The sequence below is a fragment of the Callithrix jacchus genome, chromosome 21 (assembly GCF_049354715.1).
Source record: "Callithrix jacchus isolate 240 chromosome 21, calJac240_pri, whole genome shotgun sequence".
NCBI lineage: Eukaryota > Metazoa > Chordata > Mammalia > Primates > Cebidae > Callithrix > Callithrix jacchus.
The window spans coordinates 1,518,912-1,537,064 of NC_133522.1; the positions used below are offsets into that span (position 1 = coordinate 1,518,912).

At 37.6% G+C, this 18,153-nt stretch overlaps 1 protein-coding gene across 5 annotated transcripts in view; it reads right to left on the minus strand.

Moving 5' to 3' along the window:
• The window catches only part of EPHA6 (EPH receptor A6), a 999,349-nt gene that overhangs the window by 17,546 nt on the left and 963,650 nt on the right, over window positions 1-18,153 (minus strand). For all 5 annotated transcript variants that reach the window (XM_054248973.2, XM_035283338.3, XM_002761301.7 and 2 more), the window contains one exon: window positions 8,970-9,163. In XM_054248973.2, coding sequence (XP_054104948.2) covers window positions 8,970-9,163 — 194 coding nt within the window. The remainder of the gene's footprint in view (window positions 1-8,969; window positions 9,164-18,153) is intronic.

Below are 18,153 nucleotides of genomic sequence, written 5' to 3' on the forward strand. Positions count from 1 at the left end.
ACTGCCCACCTGAGAAATATCTCTACAGCAAAACCTGAAGCTCACATTTTAAATACATCTTATAGAATAGAAGGTCAAGGATCAACTTTTTCTCAGAAAAATGAGAATGGGCTAGAATTAGGAAATTTCATCTATAATTATGGTCAATTTAGATTACAGAAAGGGCAGGAGTATAGGTATTATAAGTAATGTTACAGTTTAAGGTGTAATAAATATACAATTTCAATACAATAAAATACGTTAAAAATGAGTAGCTCTGATAGGAGTCCACAGTTTTTATTCTAATGAGGCCTTTGAGTTCACAATGGCACTAACCTCTTAATTTAGAAGTTTCTTAGCTAAGTCATCAATATATTATCAATACTATCATTAAAAAGTGAGAAGTGTTTTATTCTCAAAAGTTTTCCATGTTTTATATTCATCATATAAACATAAAACAGTAACAGATATACTAAAGTGATTCAAGAAAAGTTATATTTTGAGAAACACTATTGCAAGCTAAGATTCTGTTTTAATGTGACACTCTCATATGCTTAAAAACTTTTCTTCTCTTACTGCTCTAATACAACTTCTTCTTTCCTAGGTCATTCATGTACAGATAGGGTCCATTTTATTTTATCCTGCTTTTGTCTCACATATTCATGAATGCCTTGTTTCAACAGTCTTCATACTCAAATGGGTGCATAATATTCCATATGTGGATGCCTAATAACTTGCCAATTCTCTAAAGTTAAGCTGTTAGAGATTGCTAACAACATGCTTTTAGTAGACATGAGTACGTAGTCTTAGAGCATGTTTTTGTGTCAGTTGAATAACTTCCTTGGGAAAAATTAATAAGACAGAAGAATTTTTTTAAAAGAATAAGTGAAAACTTCCTGATGGCAGGAACACATCTTTCTTTGTGTAGGCACTCACATAACATAGGAATTCATTAAACATAGAAATTCATTAAACACGTGACGACTCAGACTTGACTATTAAATTCTCTACAGAAAAGTTTGGTCAATAACATGGCTGATTCCTGATGAATATTTTCATTTAATTCCAATAAATAAAAAACCTAGAAGAATAAGCACCTGTTGATATAGTGGTCAACTTATTAAATAATATGCTATTTATTTAAATTCTTCCTTGTATTGTGAAAATGTTGTTTATTCTGTCTTTACAGGTTTCAGGTGTAGAAAGAAGCAGTGTTAGGTGGTGTTGGGTGGCATAGGGTTAAGGTTTCACCTGCAATTATAACAGGCCTAGAGCCACAACAGCACACTGACTTCACTCAGGATGGCTGCTTTTACATGGGCTCCTCATTGGGTGACGCACTTCATACCACTTATTTAATCCAAGAAATAATTTTGTAAAGCACACACTACCTACATCCCTTTGAAGAAAGAATTTACTTGATCATGTATTTTTTTAAAAGTCCTCTCTACAATTAAGCCTAACATTCAGTTTGAACACATTAAAGACTGAAATAATTTTGATATTTAAAATATTTTCAAAGTGTAATTTTACTCAAAGGGCTATAACATCTCAAATGCATAGAAATACACTAGACATATGGATATTTTGTGCTTGTGGGCATCGCCAACTCCCCACATTGTTAAGGACATTAATTATTTTTTGTCAGTCTTTTATTTTCAGTAAGTCTTCAATTGTTTTTTTATTGATATGATTATTTAAATGTAATAAGGCTGATAACTAGTGGAAAATATGAGGAATAAAAATTTCAAAGTAAAATTTAAAGTTGTAGATATGTTTGAACATTAAGAGAAACAGATGCAGAGCAGAGATAATACTTACTAAAAATCTCCCATCATTCCCAGAAGAGTACCCAGCATGTGGTTCCTACGGCCAGAGTAACAGACCCCTGAACTTCAAGAAAAGCCTGCTTTTGTGAGGAAATAATCCAGGGTCAGAAAATAGGTTCCATGTTACATGCCAACTGCAATTCATTGGCAGTGATTGTCAAAATGTGGTCATGAGAAGGGTGCTAAGGCAGCATCTGGGCTTAGCAGGAAAGTGTTGTGATAATTAGCAATGTCTGCCATAGTGAGAAAAAGTAACAAAATGTATTTGCCAGCACCAGAAAAATTCAATCTACCGAAATGCCTGAGGACATAATTCTGAACTATGTTATGTTACCGCCATATTTTCCTCATTTCTCTGTATTGTTGCCATTACAACTTTTCTTTTTCAAGTAACATTCTTCAAGTGGCTGGTCATTTTAGGAGGGTATTTAGGGGATATATGGACTATGTAGTTTCTATTTATTCTCATGACTGAGGTCATATTCTCTACATTCTAGTATTTGCCTACTGGGACATAACATAACAGGCTGCTATCCACTAAAAATTGTTTTTGGGATTTTAGTAGACTTCATCTATGAAGTTTGACTAGCCCAGATAAAAATCTATCTGGAAATGTGAAAATGTACCCTCTTTTCTTATGATCAGATTTTGAAGCAGTCTTGTACTAGCTAACATCTTGCCCTTCTGTGTGATTCTACGTTGTATACCAGAAAGAAGAAGGACTTTGGACTCAGTGGCCTTCAGATTCCTGGTCTACTCATTATTGCTGTGTACTCTTGGGAAGGTTAGCCTCTTTAAGTCTCCATTTCCATGTCTGAGGGATGGGAATAATGACAGGGAGGATTAAGCGATGTAACCAATAAAAACGCCGAGCTCCACAACTGGCACCTAGTAGGCTCTCAACAAATGGCAGTCATAGTTATTGCTGATAATATATATTAAGAGTTTGTATCAGTATTAATATGCGTGTTGACATTATATTATGATGATTTTGTGCCAGCAGTTTATGTAAATTTTCTACATATTTTTTAAGAGATGGGGTCTCACTCTGTTGCCCAGGCTGGAGGGTAGTGGCATGATCATAATGCCACTACACTATGAAGTCCTGCGCTCAGTGATTCTCCCACCTCAGCCTCTCAAGTAACTGGGAACACAGGCATGTGCCGCTATGCCTGGCTAATTTTAGTTTTTAATTTTTTGTCGAGATGGGGGTCTTACTTAGTTGCTCAGGTTGGTGAACTTCTGGCTTCAAGTGATCCTGCCACCTTGGTCTCTCATAGTGCCAGGGTTACAGGTGTGAGCCACTGAGCCTGGCTGAATTTAGATTTTTCTAATGGGCCAGTAGAAGCTGCACATCTCCTTATCCATCTTTCATATGCTATCTTCCTTCCACAAAACTTTGCTTATTACTCAATTGCAACATTGGTTTTGGCCAGTTATTTCTCTGTTATGAAAAGCATCATTAAAAGTGCTAGTAGCAACAATCAAAACGAGTTGTTTATGGCTTGCAGTATAGATAAACAGTTTAGCAAGTGCTCATTATGTATTGCCTAGGTGGCCTTGAACAGTATCTTCTCAAAACGAGTAGAAAATTTTCCATCAGGCCAGGCCAGGTGGCTCAAGCCTGTAATCCCAGCACTTTGGGAGAACGAGGCGGGTGGATCACAAGGTCAAGAGATCGAGACCATCCTGGTCAACATGGTGAAACCCCGTTTCTACTAAAAATACAAAAAATTAGCTGGGCATGGTGGCGCATGCCTGTAATCCCAGCTACTCAGGAGGCTGAGGCAGGAGAATTGCCTGAACCCAGGAGGTGGAGGTTGCGGTGAGTCAAGATCGCGCCATTGCACTCCAGCCTGGGTAACAAGAGCGAAACTCCATTTCAAAAAAAAAAAAAAAAGAAAATTTTCCATCAAAATGTTGGAAGTTATTATACTCATAACATAGCATTATTGGTGCATAATTCCCTAAATGGAAAGAGGTAGTACTATTCAGTCTTACAGTATTATTCACCGTTTTTTAAAGAAGAGGGTTCTAAATAATGGTATTGGTATGGGCTTTTTCCTACCTTCATGATTCACATATCACTGGAAGCCACGTGCTTTAAAGTTACAAGATAGACTAACATACTACAGAAGCTGGCAGTTGTAGCTGCCAACAGCTAAGGTTTTATAAGATCCCTAATGATGGCCCAGTGGGTAGTAAGAATACAGAGCACATAAGGTGTCTTGACTTGGGCAAAACATTATTTGTGAGGTAGCTGACTGTCATAGACTGGCACTGTCCATCTGGACGACTGCTGCCCATCCCTGGATACCACATTTGAGTTGACAGTCAAGGAGCCCCTAATGTTTGAAATTCTTTGTTGGTGACACACTGGGGACCTGGAACAGGGATTAAAAGAAAGCATTATTTTTCCCATTACATTGAAACTCTGTCCTGAGGGACACTGGCCAGCTGACTACAGCCTGGTGCACTCAGTACCCTTCAGTGTGTGGAGTAATCAGGGGTGAAGGCTGGAGATGATGGAGAACAAATGTGTAGGACAATGTGGGTGAGGGCGGGGGAGGTAGGGCTGAGTGAAGGGCCACCATGTAGTTACCAAGCCACCTTGTGGTATTAAACTATAGGATCCCAGAGCTAATCCTGGGCTCTCTGGGATATACACTTGGGGCTGGGAGCAAGGCTGGTCCTGACGGTTAAGGGTTAGTGGAGAGGGAGGAAAAGGTGTTTTGAAGTACATGGCCAGGCACCGCTCCAGAAGCTGTTCTACACACAATCTTGGCCTCAAGCTGGCTCCTTTCTCCCAAGGGCTGTGCATGATATGACAGCTACAAATAAGTATCTGAAAGGCAGTTATAAGATGCTATTGTAAAGTGAATGAATGTAGGGGTAGTTTGAAATTCACATTTGAAAGGATAACTGCCACATTAAAACAGTGGTTCTGCAAATGAACTTCTTACTGTTAGTTGGATTTAACGTTATCAAACTGCCACATTCACTTATATGGTACATCCATATACTTTCTGGAGTGAGTAGGAGAGAAAGCAAGCATGCTGGGAACTGCACAGAGGTTTAATATTCCCATGGGAGCGTGTCAGGCACAAGAATATCAGCAGAAAGGAAAAGGTAGCTGCTGCACGGAATAACGAAGGCCTTCTCTGACTAACGCTTTTTCAGTTTAGGTACTCTGGCTTTTGAGAGGAAAGACTGCAGATACAGGTTTATGAAATTTCCAATATGCTAGTATAAAAATATCGAATTTCTACTGTAAGTATAAAAATATTAGATTTCCACTGTGTTAGTATAAAAATATTAGATTTCCACTGTTAGTATAAAAATATTAATTTCCACTGTTAGTATAAAAATATCGAATTTCCACTGTTAGTATAAAAAATCAAATTTCCACTGTTACTATAAAAATATCAAATTTCCACTATGCTAGTATAAAAATATTAAATTTCCACTGTGTTAGTATAAAAATATCAAATTTCCACTGTTAGTATAAAAATATTAAATTTCCACTGGGTTAATATAAAAATATTACATTTCCATTATGTTAGTATAAAAATATCAGATTAACACTATGTTAGTATAAAAATATTAGATTTCTACTGTGTTAGTATAAAAATATTAAATTTCTACTATGTTAGTATAAAAACATTAAATTCCCACTGTTAGTATAAAAACATTAAATTCCCACTGTTAGTATAAAAACATTAAATTTCCACTGTTAGTATAAAAATATTAAATTTCCACTGTGTTAGTATAAAAATATTAAATTTCCACTCTGTTAGTATAAAATTATTAAATTTCCACTGTGTTAGTTTAAAAATATTAAATTTCCACTGTGTTAGTTTAAAAATATTAAACTGGGGGCTTCCCGGCTTTTCTCATCCCCTTTGTCACTTTAATTTCTTCCCCTCTTACTACTCTGTCGAGAGAAAGGATATCAGCTTCTCATGTAAGTCTTGGGAAAAAAAGCAATTAGAATGGAATAAAAACCATGGGGACCCAGTGGATGAGAGAGTAATATCAACATGTAGGTGTGAGAGAAATCTGGGGTCTTGGGAAAAGGAGAGTGCAGGAGAATTTCATAAGAGTTGCTGCGGATTATACACCTGGACTCCTTTTCAGGTTTCAGGGATAAATAGGAGAGAAGATGAAAATTCTGCGTGTGTCAGGTATCCTTAATCCAGCGTCACTCGGGGGCAAACGGGGCTCTGTGATTTGGGAGACACAGGAGCAGTGTCACAGTTTTATGAGCGTGAAACAAGCCAGGTGTTCTTTAGCTAATATTGCTATCCTTTAATCTACCATGTCTTCGTCCCTAAACAGTCTTCGTTCTCTGGAATCAGGAAAAGGGTGGGTGGGCGCTATTGGAGGTAAGAGGGTGGAGCAGGGGAACCCATCCAGGTTGCAGTGAAAATGAGAACGCTGGCAAAGGTTCAGGCGTGTGAACCTTAGAACAGATTCTTTCTGTTTCGCAAACAAAAGTATATAATATTAACGGCAAAAGCAGTTGCACATACGTCTTTGTCACAAACAAGGATAGCAAATCAGTCACAAAAACGTCCATTTGGTTTCCCAGAGATGAGACTTTAGAGGAATCAAGCTGTCAGGTTTCTATAAAGCACCCAGCTTTTGGCCTGCGTGTGGCAGTGATATCACAGAGCTGGCCGCTCCCGGGCCTGTTCCGCTGGACTGCAAACCAGCCCACTAAATCTCAGACCTCTGGCCCTCAGACACACCCTCTCGTCTTCTTAACCTCTGGATCCTTCTTATGTTGTGACATTTTCTCATCTTACATTCTTCAAGAGTATTTTCCAAATAGGATGATCATTCATAATCTTGAAAAAGCAGGGAAGAAATTGCTTTATTTGCTTTTCTTCAGAAAGAAGGTTCTTACTGCCTGCTTCTATATTATAGCACAGTCAGACAGCTTTGTCGATGGGCACTAGTTGTGGAGGGGCCCAGATTAAAGGATTTCAGTATATGGATGCCAGTATCCTCCTCCATGAATGCAGACTCACTACCAGCTCTTTCTCCTCAATATTATAGCGTGACCAAGTCCCCTCACAAAAAGCAAGAAACATTTCCTCTAACTACTTTTCTTTCTCATCAGAGACAGGTTTCTTGAAAAAAAAATTGGTACTCTGTACCGCTCCTTTCTCTGACCTCATATTCAGTCTTCCTCTGCTGTAATCTGTCTTACACAACTTGATTGAAAATGCTGCACCAAAGGTTGTGCATGAACAACGGAACGTCTCATTGCTGACTCCAATGGAGACATTGCATGTTTTACTTTACTGCAATTTTGTGAAGCCGTGGACATTACGCTCCTTCTTTTGCCTTCGACAATACTGCTCTTGTTTGTTTTCCTGATTACCTGTGTGCCTTCTCTTTTCAGCTTCCTTTGGTAATTTTTGTTCAGTTCATGTCTTAAATTAGAGGGTTTCATCCTTTTCCACTATTTATTTGCATTCTTTATCTTCTCTGTGGGCTGTGTTAAGTACATTTAAAACTTCAGCTCCGATCTATATACTGATGATCTTCAACTCTAGATCTCTAGCCCAGATCTTTTTACCTGAGGTTCAACCTATAAATATAACCGTCTAGATGTCCCACGGGCACCTGCAACTCAGCATGCTCAAAATGGTCTCGTTTCTATCCCGAAGACTTGTCCCTCTCTCTCCATTTCTGTGGAAATACCATCAGCCAGCTTGTATAAGAAAGAAACTTGACAAACATCTTTGATTTTTTTTTCTCCTCCTTCCTCCATATTCAATCGGTGACTAAGATATGTTGGTTTTTCTAATAATAAATGTTATTATCACTTATTATTAGGGAATAATAATAACAAAATTCTCTTATCTCCAGGCCCCCAAGCTCATTCCCATATCAGGAGTCAAGCCCTGATCTTTTCTAGATTTAGTTGCTGAAAATGTAAAACCGCCTGTTTCCACTCTTGTTCCGTGTTTGCACACACAGTGTAAATCATCCCTAGAGCGATCTTCCAGAAATGCAAATGTAATCATGCTATTCCCCTGCTTGAAATCCTTCCATGGCTGTCCATTGCTTTCGTGATAAAACCCGAAGTGCCTTTCCTTCCCTTACTGCTTCCTGTGTCGGGCTTCTTCAGGGAAGATGGGCCAGAGTCATAGTTTAATCTCTAGCTATTTCATGCTTGGCTTCACTTTACTGAGGCTGCCAATTAGTGATTTAGAGGGAACTCTTAAGTGCTCTGCTGTGAACTGAGATCTGTTTCAAACAGTCCTCGAAGAGCCTTGGCCTTATTGTCACTGTACTGGCTTTTTAACCTGTGATCTGAAGTCGAATGTCTGAATAGCCCCCAGCCATCCCCTGAGCGAAGAAAGTGAGCTTTGGATATGCTTTGGTTATTTCTAACTTCAATTTATTCTAAATGAAGAAATATGTTTTTAACTTAATGATAATTAAATGTAATATTTTCTGATATAGATGATAGTCCTTTTTCCCTCTACTCTTCCTTTATAATTGCTCTTCACAGGGAGGTGAGCAGATCTTCTCAAGTCTACTGACTTTTACAAAATGGTGTATGAGTGCCTCCATTTTCTTGTCTTGCTGTCTGTTCTTTTCTGGTTTCAGGAATGGAGAGTAACAACAACTAGCTGTGATCATATCAGAAGGAAATTTCCTTCCTCTGGGCTGATTCACAAATTGCCGCTGTCTGGCTTGCCATTTCAAATTGAGGAACAGAACATAGAGTAGGCAGGAAAATTAAAGGGGCTGCACAAACACACAGACACACACACACACACACACACGTCAAGCATATGTACACACACGTTCTGCTTCTAAAAGTAAAAAAGGATCAATCAATTTAAAAAGGCTATGTACATATCAAAGACCCAAACAGAAAAAGATATATACAAAATAATTCAGAAAGATTAGAGAGAGAGAAAAGAGAAGGGGAATCTGTTATCTTGTTTAAAAAGAGTCCATTTTTACTTTAATGTTAATAATTCTCTTTTTCAGCTGTAAGTGAAATACGGTTTCTACAAAGTCAACAACCAGACAGTTATCAAGGCCATTTTTTTCCTTTCTACCTGTTATTCTTATCTACAGCCTGAAAGAAATTATAAATGTCAAGAGAAAAAAACTAAATATTATGCCTCTTACACAAGGATGTCCTCCACCAGGGTGTGAAGGGCACTGGGATTTCGGATCAGTTTGTCAAGGAAGCTGACAATGTCAGTAAATTTTGGTCTGTGATTTCTCTCCTTCTGCCAGCAATGGAGCATCAGTTGGTGTAGAGATGCTGGACAGCCCATGGGAGCTGGAAGTCTGTACCCTTCTTCAATGGACAGAATGACCTAAATGCAAACATATACAGATTACTCTCTTATTTTTATGCAATAATACACATGCTATGTCATAATTTCTTTTTATACAAGCAGTAGAAGCCAAAATAATGGTAAGAATGAGAACTATGTGTGAGTACAAGGACCTAAAGAAGGATAAATACAAAAGCTGTGAACAAAAATTTCAAACAGCTCTGAAGCATCTGCTCACTCCTGTGAAGGGAAAGTACGTTTTAAACATGTGCTACCAGTATACAGAGGTTAAGTTCATTACAACCTTAAGAAGCAATTTTTGTGTGTGACTTAGCTGGAACAGCTCAAAATCCAGTGAGAACATCAGGAAGTCAGTATTGTGACTGATGCATTTAGAGCAAATCACATATAACAAATGTCTTAAGTAAAAATTGTAAGAAAACTTCTGCTGAAGCACTGATTTCCTGAGCCACGTTTTATCCTTGTATAATAATGCCGTTGTGTTTTCTGTTTCTAAGCATCATCCCTTCTTTTGTCATCTTTAATTCCTGCTCTCTGACATTTCGCTTTCCTTTAGTTTGACACTGACCTGATTATGAAGTCACCCTCCTATAAGTCCTAAGGTTGTTTAATCCTCAAAATGCTATCACTGGCTAGCTTAAGGCCACAGGGAAATGGGAGCATTAGCCTGAGTATCCTCTGAGGCAGTGTGCCCAGGCGGAACTTCTGTGATGGCAGAAATGTTCTCTCCACAACATGGTGGCACCCAATCACACATGGTTAGTGAGCACTTGAAATAAAGCTACTAGAATGAAGAAACTGAATTTTCAACTTGTTACTTTTAATTAATTTAAATGTATATAGCCACATGTGGCTAATGACTATGGAACAGTGCAGCTCTTGGGAAAGGAATCTGCGTTAGAGACCAAAGTTAAGACGAATAAGGTAATAACTATTTTTCTTGGTACTTAGGAAATCACAGAATAAGGCAGGAAATTCATCTGTTTAGTTATGATCCACCTGTGAAATTCCTAGCAATATGATAATATTGACCCTGAATTTATGTAGCCTAGGTTTTTATAAAATGTTCAAATGTACTCATGTGAATATTTATTCTTATCTCTGGGAAAAAGACAAAAAGAAAATGTTTATTGTCCCCATTGTTGAGTTTGGAAAACTGAGGAACAGACTAATAGTTAAAGACAGGCAAAATTTAACTTCCCCATGCCCTGTCTCTCTCAAAAAAACAGAAATATAAAAATGCAATTTGATTTCTTTTTAAATTCACACTATTGAACAAGACTGTAACATATTCTTAATTTATGTTAGAGGCTGTTTGTAAAAAAGGAACAGTAATATGTCTTCAGGAACCTCCTAACTGCCAAGTTTTAGCATTTTCAGTAATAGGGGATTTTTCATAATCTCATCGTCTTTTTGATCAGACCGCTTTCGCCTGTCAGGACGCTAGAATTTTTCTGTTCATTTTATATTTTGTTATTGAACAGGGTTTTTCTCATCTGTTTTCTGACTGCTTTTACCACCAACTAGGTGTGGATTTTAAGACATTTTGTTACATGTTCTATTAAAGGAGGATGTGTGTAAGATACTTGCAATGCATCAAAACTATTGTGGATAGCTTAGAGAAATAACTGAGAAAAACAGGACAGAATTCCATTATAAAATAATGTTGAAATCCCACTCTAGGAGTGCTTGATAGTCAATTTTTCAGTTATCTAATTATAAATGCATGGAATAAAATAGATGACAAGTGAGGTTATATTCTTAGGAAAAAAAAGTAGCTGCCTTTATTGAGTATCCACCATGTGCTATATGCTTTGCATATTTTTATTCATTTGCTGCTTAAAATAGCTCAACATGGTAGATATTATTATCCCCATTCCTTAAATGAGACAATTTAGACTCAGGAGTAAGGAAAGTTGCCTAAATTCACATGGCTAGTAGGTGGCAGGGTTGTAATTTGAATGAAATTCTTTTTAGCTTACAACATTTTCCTCTGACCTCTCCCCAGAACTGCATTTTAGTTCTCATGATATAACAGCTTCCTCTTTCCAATTTCTTATCACCCAATAACCCAATACAATTTTAGTAGTGATTACCATGCTATCTTTTGTCATAGTATCTGCTATTTAGACTTCAATGTTTTTACTTGTATTATAGGTTTAATATTCTGCATAAATAAAAATATTTATTTCAGAGTTTGCAAAATATAATCTCAAACTGAATAGTAATTTTTTTTTTTTTAGATGGACTCTTGCTCTGTCACCAGGCTGGAGTGCAGTGGTATGATCTCAGCTCAATGAAACCTCCATCTCTCGGGTTCAAGCGATTCTCCTGCCTCAGCTTCCAGAGTAGCTGAGACTATGAGCGTGCACTACCATGCCCAGCTAATTTTTGTATTTTTAGTAGAGATGGGGTTTTACCAGGTTGACCAGGATGGTCTCAATCTCTTGACTTCGTGATCCACCTCCCTTGTCCTCCCAAAGTGCTGGGATTACAGGGGTGAGCCACCGCGCCTGGCCATAGAGTCATTTCTTAGTGCCTCTGAGTCTTGTGCATGTTTCTATGATTGCATCCATGACAGTGTACAGTAATTTTTTCATCTGCCTTTCCACTAAGACTGTACGTGCCTACAAGTAGGAATTATACCTCTAAATTCTCTATGCTTATCATTTAGTATATTGCCTGACACATTAATAAATATTGTTGACCTTGCTATGAGAAGAAATTTTTGGATTTGCCTTGATAGATGAGCAGATTCTTGGAAAACTTAGTGTCTCAACCTATTCAAAATAAATTCTAAGTATAAGCATGACAGCATTTGAAGTCCTCGCTGAAGGATGTATTGATTTAAAAAACTGCTGCATCAAGCAGCCTTGTCCAAAAATGATTTCATAATCTCACTCTGGTTTTCCTGGATAAGGAGCCAGATGAGACTGGAAGCTTGCTCTTCTCTGAGGTAGGTACTTGACCAAAACCCAGCTTCCTGTAAGACTTGTGGCTTCCGCCTCCTGTCCAGAGGGTCACTGTTTTCCATTGGTCCCAGATCCTTAGCTTCAGATGAGTCCTGTGGACAGTTGGCAACCGAATCTAGATTGCTTATGCCTCTTGACAGACTTGCTCTCATGCGTGCCCTGTAAGAGCGACGAGAGGGTGGGTTCCCTTGCCTGAAAATTTTACCCACAATGTGTCCGGTAGAGAATGTGGTCCTGGCCCCTCCATGGGGACGGTGAGAGGGTCAGAAGACTCATGACTTTTCTTCTTGCTGACCTGTGACTTTTCCTCAATTTTTTAACTTGTGACCTTGTGAATTCTGTCTTGAGCTCTGGCTCATGACAGGTGCCAAACGCAAAGGGACCCATCTTACAGGAAAACTGTAACAATATCAACAATAGTGACAGTGATAAAAACTTGATAGCAAGTATTGGGAGCTCTTAAGTATTTTCAAGGCCAGTTCTAAACGATGTTTGTGTGTAATTCTTTTAATCCTCACAATAACTTTATGAGGTAGGTATAATTGTTATCTCCATTTTACAAATAATCATAAACAGAGGTTTAACTTGCCCAAGGTCACACATCTGAAAATTCTGCCTTCAAAGATAGAGAAGAAATTTATATGTTTTAAGTAATTCACCAAATTTCTTAACAGATAGATCTTTCTAACAGATTTTTAAATTTATTCATCCAAACAGATAGATATTAAACACTTAATCATACTACAGATCATTCTGTGTTCAAGGGATAACGTAATAAGTCAGGTATATCTCGTCTGTAAGTCATATAATATCTATTGAGAGTGACCAGGGACTATGAATATGAGAAGTGCCACACAGAACAGGCTGTTATGGCGGCATGTGGGAGAGGTACCCAAGCCAGCTTCAGGAAGCCTTTAGGAGGTGACTGAACCTTCAAGGGGATGTGAAAGGATCAAGTGGGTGGGTTTCGGAAAGGAGATATGATTAGAGCGCAAGTAGACTCATGTGGCCAGAATACAGTCTTCGAAGAGAGGAGTGGTGAGATCAGACGTTGCGAGGTTAAGTAAAATTATGTTAGACTTTATGCAATGGGGAAAAGGATTTTAGCAAGTACATTATATTAGATTTCCCATTTAGAAAAGCTCACTGCGCCTGCAGTGTAGAGAGTACACTGGGGAGTCAAGGGATCCAGGAAGGAGCTTTGCAGTGATCCAGGTCTTAGTGGAGGCAAGGGTGCTGTTCAAGAGGTGAGCTGATCGGACAGGGCTGGGCTGAGATTAGACGTGTCAAGTAGAGGGAGGACAGGAGACAACTTCTAGGATTTTGTCTTCATCAGCTGATAATAAGAGAGGACAGAGGAGAAGAAGCAATTCTGGGGCTGGGGTGATGATGAGTCAAACTTCCTATGAGCTTTCTGGTTTCAGATTCAACATATATACCTTTGAGAGTTTATTATGTGTCAAGTTCTGAGCTAGGTGTTTTAACACAGTTTACCCAATTTAGGTCTCAAAACACTTTGTTATTTGAATATGATTATACACATCTTATAGGTAAGAAAACCAAAACTCAAACTGAATAAAAGATTGGGCCAAGATCACATAGCAAGTAATTTCATGAATAATAGATTAACATTATCATGGTAGCCTCGAGATCACAGTAGTGGTGGAGAAAATCTGTCCTGAGTCTTGTACCCCATCTCTGACTCATTCTCCCGGAATTACATCGTGAGGTCTCTTTGTGTGACTTATATACTCTGTGATTTCACTATCACCTATCTGCTTATGACCTCCATGTCTGCAGCTCTAGCTCAGCTTTCTCTCCAGATTTCGATATTTATCACCTATAGGATATAACACTTCATAAAGGTGTCTTGGATTTGTTTTGTGCAAAACTAAACCCACTCCTGCTTTGGGATTTTTGTCCTTTGGGAAGGGCACCACCATTCTTCCAGTGATTCAAGTCAGTGGTCAGAGAGTCATCTGGGCCTCGGACTTTCCTGTTGCTCAAAATTAACTCATCATTCTGATTCTACCACCTTCACATAATTTAAATCTGTTCCATTTTTCATCCTCTCTTCAAATGCTTTGTTTCCCATTTTGATCACGGCAAAGGCCTTCCCACTGGTCTGCCTGCTTCTCCGTTCCCTCCACCAGTCATCCCCGCAGTGCAATGAAAGGAATCCTGCTGAAGGGGAGCTGTGATTCTGCTCCTCTCACATCCGAAATTCTGCAATGGCTCACCATGTGCCTGGCTGTCAGTCCTCACCTTTGCCGTGTTGCGTTTTAACCTTGGCTCCAGGCAATACAAAGCATTTGTAGGCTCAGCTTGGGTTAACTGAGCTCCTCCAGAGCAGTGTCTGTTTCTTTGTTTCCAGAATCCAGCACAATGCCATGTGAAGTCGAAGAATGGAGTGCCAATTGTCAGATATGTGAATTATGAAAGCTGACTTTTCAGGGAAGCTTGAGAAATCCTATATTAGCCTTTATCTTCATAAACATTTCCTTCGTGGAGAGTTTAGCTTTAGAGGTATATTCTGATTCCCTAATTAAGGACTGACACAGAGCAGCATATGGGGTGCTGTGTCTAAAAGATTAATTGAGGTTTGTTGTTTTAGGATAGGAACGGGTGATAATTAACTAGAGAGAATCTCGTAACAGTTGGTTTTATGATATTTGTAGGCTGTCATCCTTTGGGAGAAGAGTTATACAAGGTTATACCCTTATTTTAAAATGTAAGAAGAAAATTAAAATAAAGTGAAAAAATATGAAAATGACTGCAATGATAATTTTTATGCAAAGTTAGAAGGAGTTAGATTCTGTCATAAATTATTACCTAAAACCTGGCTGCTTATTCTAAATAGATCATACCGGTTTCTTGCTCATTGATACCACAATTTTTAACAACCTAGAATCAACAGAAGGCCTAGTGTGGCCTCATGATAAGGCTGTTCTGCTCTGGCCGAATCTGATGTGTTTTTTAATTTTCTTGATAGTTTCTGAATCAAAGAAGGCAATGCACATCTCACATTAAGGAAAACAAGGAATAGACAGTCATTAAGAAGATACTGAGATACCTCTGAACAATACTGTTGAGCAAGGACTACGTAGACTCTGCTTAGACTCCGTATAACATATTGCATTTCTATGTAATAAGGCTGCTAAGTATCTTCAAAAGAGAAGCACATTGAATTTAGTTATTTATACAGTCTTTTAAAAGAAACTGTCTCAAAATTTAACAAGAGCTGAAATGTACACTAGAGAATCGAATGTGAAATGATTTTATTTTTACCTTCCTTCTAAATATTCTTCCCATCTTTGTGGAAAACCTATAATTTCAGGTAGAAGAGGGAGTGCAAAGCAGAGAGTCACAGTCTATGCTTAGTCTTGGGAAAATGATTACTTGTACAGATTAGGATATTTATGTTCATAATACAGGAAAACAATGTGTTTTAGTGGTGTGGAATATAAAGATTGTGTCTACATAGGCAAAAAAAAAAAAAAAAAAAAAGAAATGAGAGAGAGACAAAGAGAGAAAGAAGGAAAAGAAAGGCAGAAGGAAAATTGTTGTAAGTAAATAACACTTATACTTTTAAACTCACTTTCCGTTATGGCTTGGCTGTGTCCCCACCCAAATCTCATCTTGAACTGTAGCTTCAATAATCCGCACATGTCACGGGAGGGACCTAATGGGAGGTAAGTGAATCAAGGGGGGCGTGTTTTTCCTGTGATGTTCTCGTGATAGTGGACAAGTCTCATGACATCTGATGGTTTTATAAAGGGCAGTTCCCCGGCACATGTTCTCTTGCCTGCCACCACGTAAGACATGCCTTTACTCCTCTTTTGTCTTCCACCATGATTGTGAGGCCTCCCTAGCCATGAGGAACTGTGAGTCCATTAAGCCTCTTTCCTTTATAAATTACCCAGTCTCTGGTTATTTCTTCATAGCAGTGTGAAAATGGACTAATATACTTTCTCATTCAATAGTTTTCAATATTCACAATGCATAACTCAGTTAAAACCAATCAAATACCAAATGAAATTCAATATACTAATAAAAAGAATCTTAGAAAAAAGGGGTTACAGTGATGAAATATTTAGATACAAGAAACACTTTTTTTGGAGGCTAATTTGTTATTTAGCCTAAGATTTTCTTAAGATATTCTTCTTAGCTTCAAGATTAAAAAAAAAAAAAGCTTTCTTAAAATCCTATGCTTAAGACAATTCTCCAGTCTTTCATTTTGGAAGTCACAATAGCATGTCAAGGACCTCTTTAAAATGAAAAGTATTTGTCCTTTAGGAGGTGTCCTTTATTGGGATAGTTAAATGAGTTGACAAAATGAGTAACAACGTGTAGGACTGTCTCAGGTTAAAAAGTCGTTGATGACCTATTTATCATTTGAAAAATCTTTGTCCCTAACAGTTCAAAGTCTGATTCAGTTTGTAAGTCATGGAAAAAACATTAGTGAAGGAGTTGCTTGAAAGCACACTGAAGTCCTCAGCTGTCACTAACCGAGCTCTGCCTCTGGGCAAGTCTCTATCTCTTCATTGATAAAGAAAAGAGGCCTGGACTCTGCAACAGTGCCTTTCACCTCAAAAAGCCAAGTTTCTCGTCATTGAAACCAAAGATTTAGTGTCTAGGAACGTTGGTAACATCTCTAGATTTGGAGTTTCTGTAAATTTAATTCAGGATTTGGCTTCCATTCTAAGGAATATTTCTCACAGAGTTCCAAGTGCTTAGATGTACCTCTATACTGACACAAAAATACAGACAGAACCAGAGTATATCCTTGTAAAGTAAAGCTAGAAAGATTTGGGGCACCACGGTATTTCTTACTATGCCAGTTACGGACAACAAATTACATTTTTGAAAATGCAGTGACACATTCCAAATCTGCTTTTCTGAGCCTTTTTTTTTTTTAAGATGCCAATGTTCTTAAGACTCAGGGCCATTTCCCAAGCACTCTCTGGGAAAAAAATGAGAATTCTTCACCGATGTGTCATTTTGACTTTAGAAAGATAGTAGATAACTCTAAATAATGTATTTCCTGGGTCCACTAAAAATATCTAAAAGCTATGGAAAAAGAGGTTATGACTACAAAGAAAAAGGAAATTTGAAATTGCCCTCTTTGTAAAGGCTCCAAAGAGCATGACAATGAATAAAAATCATAAGATCTAAAGCTAGTAGGTATATTTCTTTCAAGTAGAAATGAAAGGTATAATTAATTTTTTATAAAAACATAGCAAGCATATATACACATTTTCTAGTTTTGTGTTCACTGAAAAAAAATTTCCCTTGAAAGTTATGTTGTGGTAGTATCATATTGGTTACTGTTTTCCTCTCCTTGAAACTTAATTATTTGAATTATTTATGATGGTGCTTGATTACATCTCATAATATTCCCTTTTATTCTTGTCTCTATAGTAGATGTACATCATACTTATGTAATTAGTATGCATTTAATTAAAATACTGCAATAGCGTATTTACCAATAGCAGGAATTACTGAAAAGTTGGGAAAAGAAAGGCCTTTTAAAAAATTCCTTTGGTAGAATACGTATTCAAATAAATGCAAAAATTCCTATGTAATATGGAAGGTTGAAATAATAGAAATGGACTTTTAGCAATTTCTGTAGTATCTTACACAGATCGTTACACAAGGACCATTACATAATAAAGTAGAGTTTGGAAAATCTAATCAGAGACAAAAATTGGAAATGACTCTGCGTCATAAAATCATGCTGCATTTCTGGGTACGTGGATTCTACATCCACCATTCTTGGCTGAAGTACTAACCCATAATTGAGAAAGTTTATAGAATTATAAGGACAAACAGAAAGTACAATAAAAGGTTATTTTCTTCCTTCTTAAATCTGGAAAAAACGAATCAATTCAGCTAAGATCAAAAGGTTGTTTGTGACCACATCGCTGATAAAAATAAAATTCTAATGACAAACTCCATTTTCCCCCCCTCAGGTAAGTTTCAGAAAGCAATCTAAAGCAAAACTCATTATTATTTAAAAGCATTTGAAAAGCAAGG